We start from the raw sequence: 25078 nt of genomic DNA on the forward strand, positions 1-25078 counted from the left end.
AATAAGGGGTGTGGGCATCACAAAAGCCAAAGGAAGAGAATTTTTGAAAAAGATAGTCAAATGCTCAAGGATGTTGAATGCTCAGAAGTAAGAAAGATAAAGCCTGAAAATGCCTGTTGGACTTCTGATGTCATTTCATGAATTCAGTGAGCAGTTTCATTGGAGTTGGGGTGAAATCCGATGAGCAATGGTGGGAGGAGTGAGGAAAAGGAGACAGTAAATATATACGGCTATTAGAGAAGGTTGCCTTGAAATGGGGAAAAAGAGAAGGAGGCCTCTGAAGAGAAATACTAGGTCTAAGGGAGAGTTGTTTTGGGTTTTTTTGGTTTGTGTTTTTGGTTTTTTTTTTAAGAGGCAAGAGATGAGTAAATTTAAATGCTCTTGGGAAGGAGCCAGTAAAAGTGTGAATTTCAATACTGGAGAGGAAGAGAGGAGATTGTGAGATTTTTGACCAGGCGGTCGCCAGGGATGTAGAGTCAAGTCAGTCTTTAGAAGGTAGAGGAATGCTCCCATCTTGTGTTGTAACGGAAGGAAGAAATGGCAGCATCACATGCAGCTAATATTCTCATTTTGATGGTAGGAATTTGAAGTGGTTTCAGCCATATGCCTTCTCTTTTCCCTGTAAAACAGGAGGTAAGGGCACTGACTGAGTGAAGGTGAGAGGCGACTGTGATTGAATGTTTGTGTCCCCCCAAAATTCATATACTAAAGCCCTCTCAGTGTGGTTGTATTTGAAGATGGGGCCTTTAAGGAAGTAATGAAAGATAAATGTGGTCATAAAGATGGGGCACTCATCCTATAGGATTATTGTCTTTATAAAAAGAGACACCTGAGAGCTTCCTTGCTTTCTCTGTCCATGCGTGCCCAGTGGAAAGGCCTTGTGAGGACAAAGTGGCCATCTGCAAGCGAGAAAGAGCCTTCACCAGAAATTGAACCCTGCTGGAACCTTATCTTGGACTTTCCAGCCTCCAGAATGGTGAGAAAATAAACTCCTTTTGTTTAAGCCATGCAGTCTCTGGTATTTTGTTAATGGCTGCCTGAGCTAAGACAGGGGCCATCTGACATTCAAGAAGGTATGAGTCACTGTGGAGTAGAGCCATGAAGAGGCAGTATAAAGGGCTCATTTCAAGCAGTATCTATGAATTTATAATAACACCAATATTCCTGACACCAAGAGTTCCTCTAGCCATAGTTAGTTACCTAGGTGCAGGTATGGAATTCAGTGAGAGGTAATACGAAAAGCAGCTAAGTTTAAAGCCTCTGGAATCAGACTACCTGAGCTAAAATCCTATTTGCCAGCTGTGTAACTTTGGGCGTGTTACTTAGTCTCACTGAGCCTCAGCTTTTTTATCTGTTGTAAAAGAGGTATAAAATAGTACCAACCACCGGGGGTTATTGAGATAATTAAGTAAAATAACATATATAAAACACCTGGCACAGCACCTGGTCGGTATCAAGCAGTCAGTGTGTTGTGTTGTTACATGCAGAGTTGAGCCTTTACTGAGCAGGAGTGCTGAGAAGGCGTGGGCTAAGAGAAGTGATTGATATGCTGGTCCATGAAAGTTAGACTGGATGTGAAGGAAGGTAAAGACACAGAGGGTTGAAAAATAACTGGGAGGTCAACAGACTGAAGGTTAGAGTCCAAAAGAAGCAAGCGATATTGTACAGGGAGATAACAAATGGTATGGTTTTAAGTGAAAACAATTTAAACTGTTTCTCTCCCACATGAATTTTCCAATATTTAAGTATGGGTTCCTGACTGCAGGCAGGAGCTCAAGACACTGTTAACCGGTAAAAGAGGAAACCCCCCCCTCCTGAACTCCAATTCTCAATAGTAAACACGAGTGGCTTCTGCCTCTCAAGTCAGGCAAGGCTCCTACTTCAGGTGTTTTTCCTACGCATTACAAAGAGGAAATGGATATGAAGGAAATATAATAAAGGAACAACACATATTTATTTAGCAACTACCATGACTTTAGACAAGGTTTAGGAAGACCAAGGTCCGTAAGAGATGACCATTTGCCTACAGCATTTATAATAAAGTTATGGGATAGAGGTGAAGATACAGATGTGTAAAGATAAAAAGGTAGAATATGTAACTGCTAAAACTGGGGTATTTACAAGAGGCTTTTGACCACATAAATGAGGAAAAATTAATTCTGCCTTGGGGAATCAGGAAAAATGATCAACATTTTTGTTTTTCAACATTTATCCTACTGTACTTTACAGATTAGAATACAAATTAGATTACAGATTACTTTAGATTACTTAGATTAGTGCAGTATACTTTCACAATGATTATATTTGCTTAATTTATTCTTCCGGGGAATTCATGACACATTTCTTCTATTTTGGTCAGATTTACTCAAAAAAAACTTGCTAAGCACTGGGAATAAAAAAAGGTAAGAGTGCTTCAAATATCTGTTACAGAAACACCAAACATTGCTAGACATCAATACTCCCTATATATCGCACCAAAAAAAGAATATCCATTATGCTAAATAAAAGTCTTTTGAAGGAAGAAATTTTTCAGTAATGTCAAATTTCAGCTATTTCCAAAGTGAGCTAGAATTTTGCATATGAATCACATGTTTAAAGAAAATCTTTTATAATAATTGTTCAGCATTTCCAATTTAATATTCTGGAAGCAGCTGTGCATGATGAAAATAAAACTAATTATTTATGGCTGACACCTAACTGCTTTTATAGCAAAAAGTTAGTATTTATGGAGTGTCTAGCATTTATTGAGAACTTAGAATCTAATAAATAAATTAGGTGTACTGATGGTTTTCAGGAATTATTTAACTCTATAAAGTTACTTTTTCTTCTTCAGGAAGTATATTACATACCGGAGGGTGTAACTCAACATGAATTCTACAATTGAGGACAGAAACTGGTTCCAACCAGGCCCAGTGGGTAAATTTTTATGGGTAGAAGAGCTATCTTTGGTTCTAACTTCATATAAACTTGTAATCTTTGGGATTTCAAATTGTGATTTTCTTCTTTTTTTACTTTCAAATATGTAGGAGTAACTATTTTTTCTTAAGGGACTGAAATAATATAAAAACAGACTCCCTAAAAGATTTGTACTTTATAAATCGCACAAGCTGTGGTAGAAAGAAAGAAGGGGAAAGGTTGAATGAATGCAGGCTCCACACATTGTTCAAGTTAAAAAATGCAAAATAAGCGTACATAATCTAAAGTACAGTTTTCCTGCTTTTTCAAGCGTACTCTAACAGATGTTTTTGGAACTGAGCTCTTACCATGAACATTGAGGTTAAAATATTTTTTGGCACTTCCAGCTGTGTTCTCAGCAATACACACATACCTGCCGATATCTGTTATTTGAGTGTTTAGAATCTAAGGAAAAAAATGAAGAAATTCCAACTGAAATTTTTTTATAAAGCAACTTGTCAATTTTTGAGAATAAACAATACATACTCTTTCTAGCTAATACCAGATAAGCATAGGAAAAAAAATTTGTACATAACAGTGCTGATGCTGGTTTTTATTAGTCAGGTCAATCAAATAAATATTTATAAAGATTCCTAATCAGAAAAGGCAAATTTATACATACTTGTATATTGGCTACGAAAAGTCCCAAATCATTCTCCCACTTTCCTATCTACATCCCTGGCGGTGTGACTGTGAAGCTTCTCCCATCAGGGAGTGGAGTAAAGATGGAGAATTTGTGTTGGCCTTGTGACCGGCTTTGATCAATAGAGTGTGATGGATGTGACAGTCTTCCATTTCAAACCTAGACCATGTGTACCCTGCCACCACTATGTGAGGAAACCAGGACTAACCTGCTGGAGGGCGAGAGATCATGTGGGAAGAGTCAGCCTCGTTACTGCAGCTGAGGTCCCAGATATGTACCAGAGCCCAGCCAAAATCAGCAGAGCCACGGATTCAATCCACAGCATGCAGACACTCGAGTAAGCCTTGCCGAGACCAGAAGAATCACCCAGCCAACCAGAAAGCTTGTGAGCTAAATAAATGCTTATTGTTTTAAGTTGTTTGGAGTGGTTTGTTTTATGTAGCAAGAGTTAGTTAATATAGCAGTTATATTTTCTTTTTTTTACTATACAGAAATTTCTGTCCATCTATATATCTTTTGGCTCTAGCCAACAGAAATATTTAAGTATTTAGCTAGAGGTTATATAAGCATCAAAAAGAAACAGTCATGGTGTTCAGAAGATACTTTGAGAATTACAGGTTATTTACAAGCAGTGAAACTCATACTTTTTTTTTTTTTAATAAAGAACTCCATGGGATAGGTCCTGTGTTGGATACACTGATGCTTAGATTCTTGGGCCTATACATCATTAATATGTTTGGGAAATAATTTCTTAAGTTGCATCCTAACAAAAGAGTTGGTGTTATTTTTACAAGTGCCTATCTTCCTTTTAAAACCCTTGAAAAGAAAAATATAGACATGCCCATTAGTGAACAACTCAGGATATTTATGTGGTTTCCATTATTCTATATTATCAATTCTTTGCCAATAGAGGACAAATTTTAATCTATAGGGAATCTTAAACCATCTAGAATTTAATCATCAGAAATCTGCAATGGAAAGAACTGTAGTAATTCGGTTTTTATCACAGAGGCCATATTGTAGTAAATTTAGGGTGTGTGTGTGTGTGTGTGTGTGTGTGTGTGTGTGTGTGTGTGTGTGTGTGTGTGTGTGTATGTGTGGTGTGCTGAACGTACAGATAACCTCTGGAAGAATTCACACAAAACTGTTAATGGTGGCTACCTCTGATAGTGAGAAAAGAATGAGTAAGAAGAATTTTATTTTATATATCCTTTTTATGATTAGTTATTTTTGCCAATATTTATAAACCAAGACAAATTATTTTTAAAAGCAAAAAGACAATTATTATAAAATACAAAGTCAACTAGCTATTTTTAATTAGATTTTTTACTTTTACCTGCAGAATTCTTCCATTAGATAGAAATTTATGATGCTCATCTTCTAGCAAGAACTGCCCATCTCTTTGCCAGGAATTTCTCGGTGTGGGGCTGCCACTGGATAAACACTCCACCAGCATGCTCTTGTTCACCAGCACGGTGACCTCTTCAGGCAGATCACTGTCTGCTCCCTGGATAACTGGCGGCACTAATAAGTGATTGTAACAGAGAGATAATGACAGGAAACAAGGTCTTTTCTAAATTATTCTAGTTTTCTGACAATTTTTAAAAGTTTGGGATAATAGAGGGACAAAAGTTGAAGAGGAATCCATGATTCTGAAGTAACACTTTACACTAATAAATTAGGGGGGGTGATAAATCTATGTGAATTTGGGTTTATTCTCTTCCCTTTCTTTACCTATCCTGGACTAACCCCTCCCATAGTTCCTTCGCATTTAGGTTAATCCCAATTCTTCCCCAATACATCTTGTCTAGTTTCTCTCTCAGCCCCTTCCACGCGCCCTCTGGGTTTGCAAGTACACACGCAAGTGGCATCTGCACAAATTAACAGTTAAGTCTACTTGGTCATCTAGACAAGCCAGGTAAATCTTTAAAGTGTATTTGAAATGTACAGGTTTGGTCTCATTTGCAAGGCAATTGTCTGGGCTACTCAAACTGTGTTTCCCCAGCCTCGGTATCAGTGGTATCACGATAAGCATCACCTGGGAGCTTGGCTAGAAATGCAGATTTGGGGGTCTGACTGAGCCTTCTTTAGTTGGCATCCCTAGGAGAGCCAAAGAAGTTTGTGTTTTAACAAGCTCTCCACGTGATCCTTATGCATGCTAGAGTTTGGGAAGCCATGCTCTAGATCTTTCTACATATATTCATTCTCATTTAAAACAATAATATAGAATCAATCTAGGTTCATGCCCACCTGATGTTAGACTAGTCAGTTATGAAAAAACACATACTATCTGTAGAATTTTTTAAAAAATGGAAATGTTAAACCAGGAATGCATGTGTTGGCTGCTTTTGTAAATGTAGAAATTCATTTTCAAAACGAATAATCACTTTGTTTTGTTTTGAAAGCTTAGGTATTTTGTTTTACTCTCTTAAAATGTGCCATATCTTTATCAATCCGTAAAGAATATATGTTTAATGCAGATGCCTTCTTGTAGTATTTGGGTCTCTCCAAAACTAAATTGAAAGTCTATAAGGCAAATAATCAAGGTTACAAGGCCCCATAATAAAATTTCAGTGTTATTTTGAATGCAAACTTTCACAGTGAGAATTATATGATTTTCTGCTGTACTTTAGATAACACAGAATATATAGGTTGAACTGCGGATTAGTAAATAATAAACTTGAATTTCAGATTAAATGAGGCTATCAGTACCTCCACACCATGAAAACTGATCAAATGAAATGTTGGTACATAAAGATGCAATGTTTTCTTGAAAGATTTCAATGTTTCTGGAGCTGAATCATTAGGAGCTACCAGAAGATACACTACAGGCCCAAGGTCTGACCCGTAGAGGCCTCCACCGAAGCTCTTTGCTCTGACCTGCCCTCCAGCTGGATTACACCTCTCAGAATTGTTCTTAGTGGCACTTAGGAGGTAAGCATCAAACACTGTGAAGTATTCCTAATTTAGACAGACTTTGTGGGCTCTTTTTTTTTGCTTTGTTCGTACTTCTCTAAACTCATCTCCAACATGCTTTCCAACTTCCTCCTAATTAAAAATAACAGACTGAAGACATGAACATCTCCCTTTGACAATCAATCCCTAAATTCCATTTCAATTTAACCAAATTCCAGTTCTTCCCAGCCTATAATATCTTGCTACTTTATCAGATCCTTCCACTCAGTCCTAAACTAAATTCCTTCCAAACTTAGGTCAAATTAAGCCAGGTGGTCTAAGATATTCCTTCACTGCTCTTGATGTTAGCACTGATTTTAATTGTCTTCTTATCACTACCCTGTAGACTTTAAAATCTATGGTGATGACCCATCCCACCCTAGTTTCTCCTCTACCCCACTTCAGCCAGCCACAGACTGTCATACCTTGGACCATTCAACATAAACACTTCTGCCCTTTGCAAGTTCATAAGCTCCTTGAAGAAGGTCTGATGTCTACGGTATTCACTGCTGTATCGTCAGTGCCTGGCATAGTACCTGGCACACAGTAAGCGATCAATAGATATTTGTCAAATAAATGAATTTTGAATTCTTGGGTTTTCTCTATTTCACGTCTTTTCAGGCTTCCTTCATAAGCTGGCTTTTTGTTTGCGCTGAAAACTCTAGCCCTTCCACTCCTCCCCCTTACAATCAATCTATCAGCCTTCCTGCAAGCTCATTTTTCTTCTTCTTCTGCCTAGGTCTCAGAGTGGGTCATTTCAGTGATGCTCTGTCTCACTGCACATGCTATGTCCCTTACCCTCCAGTGCTTCCACAGAGTGTACCTTTGTTACCTTGTGGCACTGCCTCCATGGCTCCCCTCTCCCCACCCTTAGGTCACATCATCTGTTTTTTCTACCTCTGATCCCGGGTTAATGAGGGTGGGTGCAGAAAGCTATGACTAAGCCAAACAGCTCCAACTTCAGTGTTTGACTATCACACCCCCCATAGTGGCAATCTCTAAGGTTCTCTGTTTTCCACAGGCCCAAATACCAGCCCTGCCACTGTCTTTCTTGTTCTCATACTTAAGGAAAGGATTAAATACATTTGATATACATTCCCACATATCCCTTCTTACCATTCCAAGGTATGGCAATTCACTACCATGAAAGGCTAGTTGACCCCTCTCGGTTTCTTGATTGCATTTTTCCCCTGTTCTAGAACTTGCTCCATCAATCCTTGCCCCCTCCTCCCATCAACACACATACTTGAAACTTTAACTGGTCTCTTTCTGTTGGATCATTTTCCTTGGTCTATAAGCAAGTTCAAATCTCTCTTAAATATGTTTTTTCAAAGAAGCTCTCTTCCTAAAACTCTATTTCACCTCTTCCTGCCTCTTCAAAATGTCTTAAGAGTACTCTATATTTGTTTCCTTTTCTTTCTGATTATTTGCTCGATATTTATCTTTTTGTTCTGTGGCTTTGTATCACACCATACTATACATAAATTGATCTTTGGAATTTCACTAATGATTTCTTAGTTTCAAATGGCCTTTCCCCCCAGTTTTTATTTTCTTAAACTTACTTTAGCATTCCATACTAAGCCCACTTCTTGATAACCTTTTCTATGCCTTGAATAGGTGATATGGTAGTTTACTACTTTTCATTAACTCCTCAGATTGTTTCTCCTCTATTTTCTTTTTCCTGTCTCCTACTTGTAAATGATCCCACAATGATCTTTTTTTTTTTTTTATCTTCTCCTAAGCTATCTATAACCCTTTCTGTTGGAAAGCTCACCTTTGAATATCACCTGTTTGTGGATAACTCTCAACTCTATATTCTTAGTTCAATTCTTTCTCCTGTAGTTGTAGTTCCATATTTCCAATGTCTCATTCAACATCTTCCTAAGTATGTTGGTATCATTCCAAATTCAATACGTCCAAAACAAAATTGACTTCCTTCTTCCCAAGTTATGTTGTTTTCCCAAATCTTCTATTTTTATTGCCCTTGCTATAATTTTCTTAATCACCCAGGATAAAAATCTCAGTGTCATCTGATCCTCTCAGATAAGTGCCTAATGCTTCATATCACTTAATCACTTCCTCTGTAAAACCTTTCATACCAACTGCTTCCTATACATTCCTACTGCTACTTCTCTAGCTCAGCTCCTTCTCATGGAAGCATCTATTTGTTCCTGCTTCTAGTAGCATCACCTTTCTTTGCCCTTAAAGGTGCAATACTTCTTCTACACTCAGTCCCTGCATTCATAATATGACTTTGATCCAAGGGCGGACATACGTATTACGCCTTAACAAATAGGCCTCTTGGCCTCTGTAATTGGTTCAGAAATGGATATGTGAGTCATGCTTGGCCAGTTAAAGCCATGGAAATCCAATTCTGGGACTTCAGTTGTAAATACTGGATAAGAAGAGCTTTCACTTTGGATGTGAAACTAAGAAGATGTAAAATTATAGAGTTTCCATGGAAATCCAATTCTGGGACTTCAGTTGTAAATACTGGATAAGAAGAGCTTTCACTTTGGATGTGAAACTAAGAAGATGTAAAATTATAGAGTTTCCGGGGGCCCACTTGCTATCCAAAGGGACTCCCCACCTGAGAGTGATGCTAACAGAGAAAAACAAAGCCAAGAGAAAGAGAAAGGTAAAGTTTGGTGGACCTCTTTTGAGCCAAAGAAGTCAGATATGACTATAGCCAGCTCTACTCTGGGACTTTTCAGGCTCATGAATCAGATTCTCTCTCTCTCTCCCTTTTTTTTTTTTTTTTTTTAAGCTAATTTGTTATTTGATACTTCAGGAGTCCTAACTAATGTACTTTCAATTTGTATAAGACAGCTCCCTGGGAAAGCTATCAGTTTCTGATTAACTTTATGTCTCTAAAATGCTTAGCGCAACATCATGCAAACATTAGTTCCTCAAAAAACTTTTGCGTGAAAGAATGCATAATAAACAAAAAAACGAACGAAAAACTCACAGAGTACACGGACATCATACTGAAGGGAATCTTCTCCAGCCTCATTCACAGCCACACACATATATCTCCCAGCATCTTCCACTTTAGCCCGGGGAATCTGTAACACTCGCCCTCCTGAAAATATATCCCAGTACATATTTTTACTTCTCTAAATCTTAGAGTGAAAGTGATCATAAACAGAGATATAATTTTTCAGGTCTAATGACTTCTTTACATTTCCTTTTAAGGCTCTTGCTTCATCCAGTGTTTCAGTGTTAATCCCACATACCACATTTAGGACAAACACTGCATTATTGAAAAGTGACCCAGCATATGAATGAGACCTCCTGAGAACTAAATAGCTTGTATAGAGCAAGGGAGGAATGTTGCTCCATGTCCCTCTCACATTCCATGTGGAATGTTGCTATGTGGTGACTTCTTGCTTTTACAGTTTTGAACACATGTAAAAGAAGTTTACACTGTTGGAGGCAAGTACTGATTTGAGAAAATAACAGCCAAGGACATAAAAGGTATAAAGTATACCTTTATACATATGATCTTGAAAGAATAACTGTGTATTTTTAAACTTTTCATGTTGATGTAATATCAAATTTAGAGAAAAGTCGCAATAATTATATTAAAAATTTTACCTGTGTTTATCAATAATTTGTATTTCAATCCAATTGTTTGATCTGTCATAAAAATGTACATATTAACTTTATTTATATATATAAATGAGTAATACTCTCAAATAATTCAGAAAAAGACTGAGAGTATATTGGAGACATGATGCCCCTTCACCCCTAAATATTCATAAATATGTATTTCATTAAAACAAGGTATAATGATCAAAATCAGAAAATGTAAAATCTGTGAAAAAAGTACTGTTGAACCATAGTCCATATTCAAATTTCACTATTATTACAATACTGTCTTTAATAGCTATTTTTCCCTAAGCCCAGATCCAATTTAGGATCCCATGTAGTTGTCATTTCTGTCTAGTCTCTTTTCTTTTTTTGCCAAGATATTTTTTTATTTAATTGAGATGAAATTTACATACATTGGAAGGCACTGGGCTTTAAGTGTACAATCTGATAAATTTTGACAAGCCTATTTGAATGTTTGCTAAAAGTAAATAGAAGCCTTGAAAATATTATTTTTCCACAATTTAAAGATCTCCTTTTCCATTGATAAACATGTAATAACTAAAATATTTGAAACTAAAATCTTTACTATTGATTTATGAGAAATGCATTTAATAAACTGAGTAATAACTATTTGCAAATATATTCTAGAATTTATCATTAATAATGTACAGAAACAAAACTGATTATTTCCTCACACTATTTAGAAAAATGGAGGCACAAGGGAGCCAAAGGACTTTCTTAAGTTGATAGAATGATCCCATAGTAGATATGAAAATTAACTAGGTATTCTAGCCTATGTCAAATTCTCAGCCTAGACTCTCCTAGCTTGAAGCTACATAGATACCAGTGGCATTCAGTATCCTGTGTCAGTTAAATCACAAGGCCAGAAAGTCAATCAATTTGACTTGTCTAATAAATAAGAAACACATTTGACAGAGATGCAGATTTTCACCCTGTTCCTAGCAATCTTTACCTGGTAAAATCAATACTCTATCACTTGAGGTCAGAGGGTGACCATCTTTATACCATGTCAGTGTAGGAGGAGGAGCAGCGTTTGTCTCACAGTAAAGAGAGATGGGATTGTTGATGATCACATCCTTGGCTTCACCACTCCTGCCAGTATCCAGCATGTTTCCTATTTCCCAGAGCTTGTGAAAACTTGGAGGAACTATGGAGAAAAGACATGAAATTTTGGACTCATGTAAATGACAGTGTCAATCCATTAAAGAAAGATCTTGGCTGTATTTTCACAAGAGTGATTTGTACATGTAATAAATTAGACAATGTGAAAATATTTTCAAGTACTTACACACCTACCAACTTAGCCCTTAGCTAAAAAAAGTAATAGACAGAAGTCAGAGCTGGTTCTCCAGTGGAAAAGCAAGAAGTATGGAGCTCAGAATGTTGTGCTCATGCTTTGCTCTCCATTTCTGTTCAAAGGCTCTAGCATTTAGAAGATAAAATGTCCTGCTCTCAGGAAGGACCTACTATGATAAACATGGCTAAAAGATATGATCATAGCAGGGAAAACTAATTTTGAGAAATCATTAAAAAATACTGGCTCAATAGAGCATTTCCCAATGATTTGTCTTATTCAGAAAACTAAAGAAGTTATGCAGCCAAGATTAATAAGTCTATTAAAAAATATAATGGGACATTCTCAAAGTTTTCTGGGTGACAAGTATGAACTTTCTAGAAGGTAATTTGCCTGTACATCAAAAGCACTGCAAAAGTGTATAACACTTGACCTAAAATTTCCATCATTAACAACTTATGAAAAATAAAAAATGTGTAGGAGTTTTAGGTATAAAGATGTTCAATGAAGCATTATATATGAGTAGTAAAAGCTTGGACACACCCACACATTCAACAATAGGAGTCTGGTTAAATAAAGATTTGGATACTCAACTGATAAAACAGGTATAATTATTAAAAATCATGTTGAGAGTAATAATATCAACAATAATAGCAAATATCAGTTCTTAAGCATTTTGCTAAGAGTTTTATATACTTTATCTTATTTAGTACTCACCACAATTCTACAAGGCATTAATTCTAAAAGTGAGAAAATGGGGTTTAAAATATTTAGGTAACTTGCCCAAGTCACAAAGCTTGAAGGAGCCTAAATCATCATTCAGTTCCAAGTGTGACTACTTTAAATTCTGATACAATGTTACATTAGGTTTCTGATAAACTTCATGATATAATGTTAGGGGAAAGCTAACGTAACAGAGAAGTACGTATTGTGTGATCCCAATTTATAAATGAAGTATACATTTATACTTCATATAAATATATCAGAAGGAAACACATAAAAATAACTGAGGTAATCCTGAATGATGGGATTATTTTCTTCTTTGTTAATTTCTTGAGTCCAAGTTTTCAATAATGAATTTATATTATTGTCAACAGAAAAAAAACACTAAAATAAACCAAGTCAAATCTCTTTTTCATTGCTTTGCCGGATCATATAAATTAAATTACATACAATAAACATATTAGTATTACCTTGTATATTCACATCAAAATCCAGTTCATCTTCACCTGCGATATTAGACGCTATACACGTGTATCGTCCAGTGTCTGATATTTGAGCCTCCCTGATTTGAAGTGTGTGTCCACTGGCAGCAATAGTAACATGACCATCTGCTTTAAGGGGCTGTGATTCAATTATAATAATGTTATCATTAAGTACTCCAGTAATAAGCCTCTAAAGAGAGTGAGAAAAGAACTACATATGTATATAAGAAAAAAAAAACAAACAGCTTATGGTGTGGATTTTTAAATTTTAAAATTTTCAGTCTGATAGGAGATACAACGTTCATTCTGGAATACTCATTATTTTAAAAACTGGAACCAAAAGGGAAAGAGGAAGGAAGGATAAATTAGAAGGTTGGGATTAACATATACACACTACTATATAAAACAGATAACCAACAAGGACCTACTATATAGCACAGGGAACTACACTCAATATTTTGTAACAACCTATGAGGGAAAAGAATCTGAAAAACTTAGATATAGATAGATAGATAGATAGATGATAGATAAACTGAATCACTGTGCTGTACACCTGAAATTAACATGATATTGTAAATCAACTATACTTCAATTTAAAAAAAAATCTGGATTCAAAGCTCATTTTGCAGCAGAATGAACTATCTAAATCAATTAGCTGCTATCTTTGCTTTCAATGGTAACAGATATTTGCCACATATATCATGTGGAGTATAATACCAAATAGGACCCCAATATTAGGAAGAATAAGCAGGTTGGGGGTCCTCTATATTATTTATACTTGATCTCCTGAGATTAAACCAGCTTTAAAAAAAAAAAGTATAATCCTCTAGGAGTTAAATGTATAACTGAGTCCTATAAACTTACCCTATTTCTGTAGTTTGTGATAGTGAAATTGAGCCAGAGAACAGTTTTCTTTATGTAAAGAAATAAATAATAATGTGCAAAAAAAAAAAAAAAAAAGTACTCCAGTAAATCCTCTAGGGCACCATGCAGTTGAGAGTTTTTATGATTCTTTAATAAGTAAAAATAAAAATTTAAGTGAAATACTCAAGACAATAACAATTTACTTTGAATAAGCTGTTTTTGAGTAATCATGTCTTTATTTATTGAAAATTGTAATTCCTATAGTTTACATCTATGCCCGGTGTTTCTGAGTGGTGCATTTATAAATTATTTATGATGAAAAATGTTCTTAGGTGCCATATCCATTTATCCATGTTGGAGAAAAATAACTTCAGCTGATCCCACATTGTAGTAAAAAAGTGTATCTTTTCTTACTATTTTGTAGCAAATGCTAGAGTTTTATAATGAAAGATTGAAGGCATTAGCATAGTCTGATTTAAAAATCACTACTGCTCATTCAGAAACATCATTACTTCATAAATGAGAAAATTTAACCTAGATATATTTATATTATGATGTTTTATTGAAAACATTACCAACATTTAATAGGACATTTCTCATCTTCTAAACATTTCCGAATATACTAAATTCCCTCTTATTCCTTGAAAATTTTAGTTCCTGGCTCACTGTTACTCCTTCCAATGACACTCTTCTCATAATTCTTGGTGATTTCAATACCCACATAGACAGTCACCAATGCTTTGTGCTCTCAGCTCCTTGACCTCCTTTCTATTTTTTTTTTGCCCCAACACTCTCTCAGCCACTCAATAGGAGAGTCATACCTAGAACTTATAATTACCAATAATCACATCTCTTCAGAATCTCAGTTTCAAGTTCTCACCTTCTGACCATCACCTCTTAACTTACTAACTCTTTTCCTCTAGAATCCCAACTCTCATTATTTTCTGATCCCATGGGAGGACCCAAAATTCACCGAACTTGCAATCTTTTCCCTATCACTCACTCTCCTCCTGACCCAGAGAAGGTCTATTATGGCAATCACTCCTTGTATAAACTTCTATAAAAAAATCAACTCTTTTGCCCCCTCTCCCTTTATTTTATTCCCCTGGAAAAACTGGTTAATACCAGTTTCTGTCCATTCTGAACATCCCCTGATCTACTCAAGAACATTCCTCCAGCAACTGTGTCCTCTCTCATGTGAGTCATCATCAATTACTTTCTTCCCACTGGATGATTTCATTGTGTGTACACAACAGTATAATTTCCGCATTAAAAAGAATCTCATTACACTGCAGCCTAACTCCACATTCTTCTATTCTGCTTTATAGCCAATGACTTTAAAAACTTTTCTACCTTTGCTGTCTCCATTTCCTTCCATCTTTTCTTGAATCCTCCAATAAGGCTTTCACCATCTCTACTTGACCAAAATGATGTTGTCAAGGTCACACGACAAGTGACATCCATGTTGCTAAATTTACTGATCAATTCTCAGTCTTTATTTTACCTGATCAGTGGGATTTAACACGGTTTAACTGGTCTTTATTTTGAAACCTCTTTTTTCCTTCTTTTAGGACACATCACTCTCTGCCCCACAACCTCTAAATGTAGGAGAACCCCAGGGCTTGATCCTTGGAGCCCTTCTCTTTCTACCTAAACTCACTCTTCTAGTGATCTCACGCAAAACCTTGGACTCATCTTTGACTCATCTCTTTCCCTCACATCCTGCTACCACCTTCATCCAAGCAATCACCATCTATCTCCTGGACCATGGCAATAAATTCATTTCTTCTTCAACTAGTAAAGAAGCCAATATAATCTTTTTAAAGCCTTAAGTCAGATCACATCACTCCTGTGTTCAATATTTTCCAGAAGCTTTCCATCAGAATAAGGCCAACTGATCTACAAGCAGTATGATTTAACCCTAGCTCTCACCTTTCTCTGTGTTCCCACTGATCACTACACTCCAGCCAAATGCCTCAGGGCCTTTGCCCCTTGCTAGTCTCTCTAGAATATTTTCCTCTCAGATATCTTATGTCTGCTTCCTTCAGTTTCTGTGAGTTTCTGCTCAAATATCACCTTATCAGTGAGGCCTTCCCTATTGTAAGAGATCACACCCTTCACACTCTCTATTCTTCCTGACTGAATTTTCTTGATAACATTTACCTTATCTGGCATACTGTATGCTTTACTTGTTTGTTTAGTTTTCCCCTCCCCCCAAAACTCCGTTTGAGCAGAGATTTTTGTCTGTTTCCTTCATAGCTGTATCACCTGCACCTAAAATAGTGTTTGGCAAATACTATGTGCTCAATAAATAATTTGGGATGCAATGTATCATTATTAACATTATATCACATATAAAAATAGTATAATTTAAACTTTCCATGTCAAAGAAAAACTTCAGAGCATGAATAAGCAAAACACATAGATTCTATCAAAACTTATTGTGGTTAATGCTGCCAATATTTTTGGTGGCTTTTCTCAAAAACACTGTTTCACTCAAGTAGTGTTGCTTATCTGAGAAATGAGCTAGCAGAAGAAAGGATATGGAAAATAAACAAAACCCAGTATTTTTTGTACACATTTTAGGGGACCAATCCCAAATCTTGAAAAATTCAGCAATTTAACTAAAGCATCATAATTGGATCAATTTCAGTCTGGATGTGAAACTAATTTAACTATTGATTATGAAATTTAAAAAAAAACAGCCCTAATTCCTAGTACAAATCTAGACTTTACCCAACTTTTATGTGTGTATTGCTTGTGTATATGTGTGCATGGGTATAAAATGCAAGGAATGAAAAGGTTTTAGGTAAAATTAAAAATAAAATATTAAAATTTGAAAGGTGAAAGGAATTGTTTCCATGCAAACTCATATAGAGTTGATATTGTACCATGAAGTGTGCTTGTAGTCAGAAAAGAAACTGTAAACAGAACATGGTGGGAGTTCCATATTTTTCCTTTTGCAATGGCTTCCAGATGAAATTTGCTTATTTTATGAGATATTTTTTTTCCTGGCTGCCAGGATTGCAAAATCCATCTGTGATCTGAAATAATAAAGTTATATCTTTCTGCATCTTAAATCATGACTCTGACCTGAACGTCTACAACTGGAATTTGACTGACCATTTTGTTGATTATGTGTAAAACAGGATAAACATCAGCTTAGCTATGTCACATCTGTATTAAACAGAGTGTTAACAGCAGCTAAAAAAAATCTATTTTGGTCTTAAAACACCAGCACATATGTTTTTAAAACATGCATGTTAGAAAATAAGTTGAATGAGAAATAAGGGCGTGTGGTCTGAAAGCCAGATTATGTAGCTGAAGGATGTGTCTTTTATTGAAAGTTCTTCATTGCCCCCAATTAATTGTATTGAGCACTTAATCATCACATTTAGCTTATTTTTTTCATCTTGGAACATTAAAAATGTTACCCTTTGTAAAAGAGTTAAAGGTGTTTAGAGAAAGTTCTGAATAAACTTAGCACCTGTGTTATACCTATCATTCTAATCTGGCTCAGCACTGTCTTTGCGTTTCTTCTCCACAAAGTTTACTTACTCTGAAAAACCACAGAGCACAAAAACCACTTCCCAGTGGGAAGGTGGCTGGATTTTCCAAGACAATTGCTAACGTGTATTACAACAGTCCTTCAAACTTTAGAGTGATAAAATAATACTAAAATTGTTGAACACGGTTCAATTTTTTTGCAGTTTTATACTCTAGGAGCATGGGATTGTGCTAATTTTAAGGTCACATCGATTCTCTGAGTTATCTGTGTCTGGGTGTTTTGTTTTTTAATTTAACTGGCCATTTTAGTCTATAAAAAAACATCAGCAAATGAAAAAACTTGACTGGCCTGTCCATCCTTGTACCAGCTGAGAGAGGCAGAAGGAATTGCATAGGCTTCACATTCCAAGGTCAGGGTGTTGTTTACTTTGATCTTCACTTCTTTGGGGGAAACACCTGGCCCCAGGAGGTCTCTTTTACTGATTATGGGTGGAACTGCATAAACATGAATATTAAAGTATTAAACGTTAGTTCTTTTAAATGGAATGACATGGAACACAGTGAGGATCACTTAATAAGAAAACAAGGAAATAACTTAGGCATCTTCTATGCTCTCCTTTCATCAAGGACCCAAGTTAGCATCTTACGAAATGGCAGTGTTCATATACAGAATGTGAAGAAAACTACCTTTCTCTCCTCATCATTATAATACTGCCAATGAGGTTAATGTCCTTCACAGAACAGTTAGTTTAGGTTGTTCCGGGTCCCCAGACACAGTCTGAGTATGACCCACAGAATGCATTTTATTAGTCACTAAGGGGAATGATTCAAAGAACAAAAGACAATAAAAAAGGCACTCTTCTTTTTTAAAAACAAAATTCTGAAATTTATTGCCTATCAGTGGTAGCATAATTTTTTTTGAATAGGTCAATGTACAGTGGATTAGCCCAAAGTCAATGACAAACTCATCGTAGGCTGTTGAATAGAGCATATATATTTAAGGAAGAGTTTTGTGCATGCAAGTACTTATATGCAGCAGAATTCAGAAGAGGGTAATTCACGAGAAAAAAATAGAGAAACTTAAGGAAGTGCCACTGACAAGTTCTCCAAAAAGTTGAAGAGAGCAGATTCAGTGGCCTTTCACATCTTTAAGCAACTGAAGTCATGGGCACATTGCTTAATTCAACTTCCATCTTAATGAAGCAAGCTGGATAAACGATAAACTTTAATTATGAATATAAATAATTATGAACCCATAATGAAAAATTACATTAGTTAGAAATTAGATTAGAAGAATTAAAAAAGTTAGAAAGCCTGGAGAAAACTAGGAACATAGCGTTCTTTCGGGACTTACTGTAGACCTTCACTTCATAGTACTTTATCATCTCTCCGGCCTCATTAGTGGCTACACAAGAGTATCTCCCAGCACTGTCGTCCTGTGCATTTAGGATCTGCAGAGTCCTACCTCCTGAAAAGCAATGGAACACCAAAGAATCTCTGAAGTCACAGTGGCAGCAGGGTTTGCACAAACCATCAGGTTTTAGTTCTTACTATTAACACATTTCTTCTTCTCTATGACAATTCTGTAAGAGACATTTGACATAGGCAAACTACAGTACAGATGGGCAGTACTTGCTGGATGGAGACATTCACTAAGTCCACGATGGTCCTCCGTGGTAATGACTCTCGTGCTCACTCTGACCCTCCCCTACCTCTCTGCACACACTGTAATTAAGGTTCTTATTTTACTCTCTTCACAAATAGGTCTTCTGCCTTTGTCATCTTCTTCCTCTCATCTACCTGGCCTATCAGTAGAGACTGATCTTGCTAAAACACCATTTTTATTATGGTATCTTTCTTCCTAAAACTCTTCAGTGGTTCTCAGTTGACTAAAGTATAAAGTCAAAACTCTGAAATCCAGGTATTTAAAACATGACTCCAATATTCCTTCCTGATCTTATCTCCTACCTGCCCCCTTCCCTGCCATACCCACCTGTACACACAATGTCTCCACTCAAGAAGGAGGTGAGGAGTCTGTTTATTATTACTTGCACATAGATATGCCATTCTCCTTTGTACTTTCCCACACTAGACACCCTGAAGGATCTGAAATCTCTCCTTTCCAACTAACAAAATTCTATAACTTTCTTTAAGGTTTGGTTCAAGTTCTGTCTATGACAAAGCATTTCCTGACTGCTTCAGCCCACGGTGGCCATTCCTTCTTTTGAATTCTTATAAAACTTGTCACTATCCCATTTATCATAACCTATGACTATTAGGAACCCATTATTCATGGATTCCTGTTGTTAATTAACTTTCACATGTATTATCTCTATACATTTCTTACAGCCAGTGGTCATACTTTTAAATTCTTTCTGTTTTCATACATATTGTCAGGTATTAAAGAGGAATAAATAAACTCTGTCAATCTAAATACTAACCTTCAAGGGTCAATTCAACAAAAAGTGAATTTCTACTCTTTTTGGCATTCTACATTATATTTGAGCAATTAATTACACTGTAGTATTTATTTACTTGCCTTTTATTTACTTTATTGGTCTTTCAAAAAGTAATTTTAGATAACTTAGATTACAACACACATACAAAATACTAAAAAATAAGATAGCAATAGTACAATACCAGCAACAACATTAAGTATTTTTATAAAAACAGTCAATGATTCTGTTCTTCTGAAAAAGTAAATGGCACAAATGCAACTTGGGCATCTGAAGTGAGCTAATTACCTGGAAGAATACGGATATTTCGGTTGGATTCTAAAGGAGTTCCATTCTTAAACCAGGTGATGGTGGCTGGGGGATATGAATAAGCTTCACAGACCAAAGATGTGGGGCTGTTAAGGATAACAGTGACATCTTCAGGGATGCCATCGCTATCAACACCAGCAATTGTAGGAGATACTGAAAAAGATTTAAAACTTGATCAAAGAAATATATTCAGAAATTCCTTTATTTGTACATTTCTAAGTTTCCATAGTACTTATTTGTGTAATTCCATTCCCTAACAATTATAGAAACAATTGATTAGTGTCCTCATTCTACACAAAAGCAGTGAGAACCTCAAAAAGCTCACAGAGTAATGGAGGAGATGACACATAAAAAGGAATCATAACACGATGTGGTATGGGCAATACTGGGAATTTTGGTGCAGGATATATGGGGGCATGACATCCAGTCCAATCTGAGGTGTGGGGTGGTGTGTGGACTCTCATCAGGGAAGATCTCCTAATGGAGCAGATTTCAAACTGAGCCTCAAAGGACTGGTGGTGGTCAGAAGGTGAAAGAAGGGAGACTACTAGGAGGAGGGAGCATATTGGGAGCAGAGTAGTGTAATCAATGAGGGGCAAGCAGAAAATATATAGAGGATGGATTCAAGGGGGTCAATGCTGGAAGCAGGGGAAAGACAGACAAGTATATTTGTTCCATAAAAGATAGTGAGGGCCTGAACTAGAGCAGTGAATAAAGGCATAAAGAGGGGGGAGCAACTAAAGAAAAATTTAGGAAATCAACTGGCAGGATTTGATGATAGAATTTAAGGGGTAAAGAAACCAACGTCAAATATAACTTCCAATTTTATTGCTTGGGAACGAACCTAGGTAAACTTCAACAAAGCAAAATAAATAGAAAATATGGAAAGACTTGCTCACTTAGGAGGGGAAGATGATTTGTTCAGTCTGAATATCTTGAATTTTAAGTGCTTGTGAGAATTCCAGGTAGAAATGTCCAACAAGCAACTGTATATAGAAATCTGAACCTTGGGAGAAGGATCAGGGTTGCAGGTATGGATTTTAAAAAGTCTCCAGTTGATAAGAGATGATCATTAAACCTCTGGCAATTAAGTTTTTGTTACTTGATGAGAATATCTAGAGTAAAATGAACACTGAAGTAAGGACAAAATGTGAGGGGACTTAACGTTTAAGAGACAGATTAAGAAAGAGTCCATAAAGGAGGGAGAAAGGGAGCAACCAAAGGGGTGCAAGGATAACTGGGGAAAAGCAGTGTCCAGGAGAAAGTGATACATAATATCCAAACATTAAGATAAGGACTGAACAATGTTTGTTGGATCTAACAACAGGGTAGTCTTCACCACAGCAGTGTCAAGAATGGTGTGGGCAGAAGCCCATATTTAGTGGGACAAGAAGTATAGACAGGGAGTAGTGACTATATGAAGTGATGGAGACAGTAGAAGGCAAAGCTGAAGGTAAGGCAGATGGTGGGCATGACTGGCAGACCAAAGAAGGGGGAAAGATATAGGATCAAGGGCATAAGCAGAAGCAGTAACTGTGAACAAAAAGGATAACACCTTCAGTAAAGACACTGAATTATGGCTGGTAGACTGGAAATTGCCAGTGCACACACCTGAACAGCCTCAACTTTATATGAAGCTGGTGAAAAGAAGACTTGAATTCAGATCCCTCATCTTCAATGAATGAGGGAAAATGATAAGAAATAAGTAACTAGGAAGCGGGTAGGAGGCAGAGGAAGGAATATAGTCAGAGAGCATGACTTGAGATGCCTGGGGTAAAGAATAAGTGATATCCACTGGAGAGAGTCCCCAGGGAGCTAAAGTCTCTTGGGAAGTCAGATTTCAGTTACTGAAAGGAGCCAGAAAGAGTTTTAAATCAGGTTTCCAGAGGACAGGGATAGGATGTGGACATGAGCCAGTACTGGGAGGTGAGTCAGTGGTAGGAGGAAGGAGGCATGAGGAACATAGAGCTCTATGAGAAGCAATGGGCTATAGGAGAGGAGAAGAAACCCAGGGCAGGGCATTTGCCTTTCATTCGCTGATGGGCATGCAGGGAAGACAGGTGTGTTAGGAGACAGCTGGCTCATGAACTCTCATTCTTACTTATCCACGCATCTGTTATTCACTGCTATGTTAGGTGCTGGGGCTATACCCTTTTGAAGATAAAAAGGGTTCTGTCCTAGGGAGTTTATAGTTTTATGTAATTATTACTTATATATACTATTTATTTGACACTTATTAATACATTATCCAGTATTCTGACTTAACATTTCTGGCCTATATATCTCTTCTACTCAATTAGACTGTAAGCTGCCTGAGGACTGTGTCCTGTATGGGAGTTTCTATGTATGGGACTACATATTCCCCCAGTCTAGCCAATAACGATCAAAACATACAAACAAATAAAAAATTGCAAAAATTCGCATCCTCAATTATAGGTCAGTTTATTTAAGTAGAAGGAAATGTGTTTTGATATTAGTAATCAAATACAATACATTTAGGTGGTGCATTTTAAACTTCTAACGTGAGCAGAAATTAGGAATCTATTTTAATATCATTTCCAAGACATAAGTATAACTTTAATGCTGCAGAAACTGAATGTGTAGTTATTTCATCATTCCTACTCCTTATTTTTTCATGGTGTAGTTTTTATTGCTCTCAAAGGGCTTGATAGTCAAATGTACAAGCTAATCTGTATTAAATCAGAAGGAAACCATGTGAGATTTAAAACCTACACTTGTAGTTGCAGTCTACATTTTAATCTAGGAATCTTCACAGCTTATCACTGACAAAATAGAATTTACACATTATATATTAATTTCAAGGGGAGGGGATTTATCTGGGAAAAATAACTATTAATTAAATGGCAAAATATCTAAATTTGCAATGTCCAGGTAATTTACTGCACAGCAATACCTGTCAACTTTCTTCCTTTAAGATTTTTTAGGGATTAGTGAGTTAGCAAATGACACAGATAAACACACATAAAGACAGATGAGCAGCATATTATGTTAAGAAAAAGAAAATCTACGGTAGTTGCTCACCCCAGCAGGAGCAGATGTTCTGCTCACAATATTGCTACATAAGTTGGCAACGGGAAGGAGGGGAAATGTGTTTTAAGACAGAGGAAAGCACACTTCTAAAATAAAATCATTTTAATGATGTTTTGTTTTGTTTGAACCCTTCAACCTCCCAAGGGACTGTGTTAATTCACTACCGCTCATGAGCAAGCATACAGTTTTGGTGTGCTTGTCTGCATCTCCTCTCCTTCATCATAGTTACCAACAGAGATTTCAGTATGGGCAATTACCAATAATGGCAGAGTCCCACAAAGAAATGATAAAACATCTCACAGTGATCCTCTTTCACTGTTGACCTGCTTCTTTTTGACCAGTATTTATTTTTCCTTTACTACTGCTTATTTAATGTCTATCTTGTTCATAGTTGTACTTCGCACAAAACACAGTACCTGGAATATAGTAGGTATGCCAAATGCAATGAATGAATGTATGAATTAATAAAAGAAAACCAGCAAATGTACACAAGCACTAGTCCTTCTGAAATAATGCAATTCTATGGTAGAAATATTAAGTAAACAGAAAAAGAAGAGAATTTAGCCTATTGCCATGGCTGATTCTTCAAGATTTGCAGCAATGCTTATACCTACCCAACACATTAAGACTGAAACTTCTGCTCTTGTCACCAGCTGTATTAGAAGCCAAACATGTATATCTTCCAGTGTGTGACACTTGGGCATTGGTAATCTGAAGAAAACGGCCACCAGACATAAGATGATGGGTGTCATCTTCTTTGAGGAACTGCCCATCTTTCTGCCATGTAATTTCTGGCACTGGATTCCCTATAACAAAAAGTCATTTCTGAGAGTTGGCTAATAATCACATGTCTACAGTTGGTAAGTAAAAGGATGCATTTTTATTCATTTCCCTTTTAAAATATTCCACTTCTGAAACAATGCACTAGCCATGCATTTTAAAATAAATTTGCAAACATAACTGAATTTATAATAATAATCATGCTATGATTTAAAAAATCTATAAGTGAAAGAATTATGTTAGTCTCTGTGTTTAACTAAATTTATACCATACCTTAGGCTATTACAATTAAATATTTTCATAGTAAAATACACTTAAAAATAATGGAGTATACATGTTTACTAAAATTATTACTCATGAATACCTTTGCATTCATATTAAATTTTTAAAGAATATTTTTATTTTTGAGGGAAAGCTGTATAAAAAGGAAAAAAAAACTTTAAACAATTCAACAAGCAGATATGTATGCCAGGATTCTAGCATAGATACATAGATAGGTAGAAAGATAGAAATATATATTAATTATTCCTTTAATACTTATAGCCTAGAGAAAAAAGATCTTTCATATTTTTCATGGGACTTTTGTTAAATATTAAGTTTTAAATTGCTCAAACATTTTTTTTTTTGAAAATTTAAAACTATAAAAACACGTTCTGTTAGGAAAGAAGATTAGGATGATATTGTATTAAGGCACAACTGTATTGGCCATGGAGCTTGTTCTATGGCCCTGCTTGGGCAGGAAAGCAAATTCACAGGCCTACCCAACTGCTGAGTATAGCACACAGTCCTATCCAACTAGGAAGTATGACCAGAGAATCCAGGTAACTCAGGCCTATTCTACAGTTGCACTTGGGCAGGAAACCAAACCATCAGTCCTAACCAACTGTTCCCAGCCAATGGCACCCCCCGTCCCGACCTCACATCTAAGGCAGAGGCAGTGGCCTCACCCAAATAGAGACCCTGAAAGAAAACCCCACCTGCCCAAGGATGCTACCAGCTGACCCATCCAGAATCCCAAGTTGAGTTGAACTGTGAAGGACAATCTCTGCTGAAGCAAACCTGTAAAGTCTGGAATCAGAGACCCTTTACTCAAGTGTGCAGATACCAATACAAGGAACCAGGTAAACATGACACCTCACAGGAAACTATATAAGCTCCAATAACTCAATAACTGACCCTAAAAAATGGAGATCTATGAACTGTGAAATCAGAATAATACTCTTAATCAAGTTTAGTAAACAAAACGAAGAAAACAATGCATGAACAAAATGAGAAGTTCAACAAAGAAATAGAAATCGTAAAAAAACCATAATCAAACAAATGAATACTAGAGCTAAAGAATAGAATGACTGAACTAAAGAATTCAAAAGAGAGCTTCAACTTCAGAGCTGACCAAGCAAAAGAAAGAATCAGTAAACTAGAATATAGTTCATTTGAAATTATC

General features: G+C 36.3%; 1 protein-coding gene across 1 annotated transcript in view; it reads right to left on the reverse strand.

The window, feature by feature from the left end:
• The window catches only part of HMCN1 (hemicentin 1), a 528232-nt gene that overhangs the window by 151250 nt on the left and 351904 nt on the right, over positions 1-25078 (reverse strand). Inside the window, exons 49-57 of the mRNA XM_022593376.3 lie at positions 23469-23660; positions 19783-19956; positions 18393-18506; positions 17388-17533; positions 12656-12806; positions 11121-11315; positions 9522-9635; positions 4935-5122; positions 3264-3360 (exon numbers count right to left, since the gene is read on the reverse strand). Coding sequence (XP_022449084.2) covers positions 3264-3360; positions 4935-5122; positions 9522-9635; positions 11121-11315; positions 12656-12806; positions 17388-17533; positions 18393-18506; positions 19783-19956; positions 23469-23660 — 1371 coding nt within the window. The remainder of the gene's footprint in view (positions 1-3263; positions 3361-4934; positions 5123-9521; positions 9636-11120; positions 11316-12655; positions 12807-17387; positions 17534-18392; positions 18507-19782; positions 19957-23468; positions 23661-25078) is intronic.

This window comes from Delphinapterus leucas, chromosome 1 (genome assembly GCF_059928025.1).
Source record: "Delphinapterus leucas isolate spDelLeu-1000000601 "Yukka" chromosome 1, BTC_Dleu_Yukka2, whole genome shotgun sequence".
In the NCBI taxonomy this organism is placed as follows: domain Eukaryota; kingdom Metazoa; phylum Chordata; class Mammalia; order Artiodactyla; family Monodontidae; genus Delphinapterus; species Delphinapterus leucas.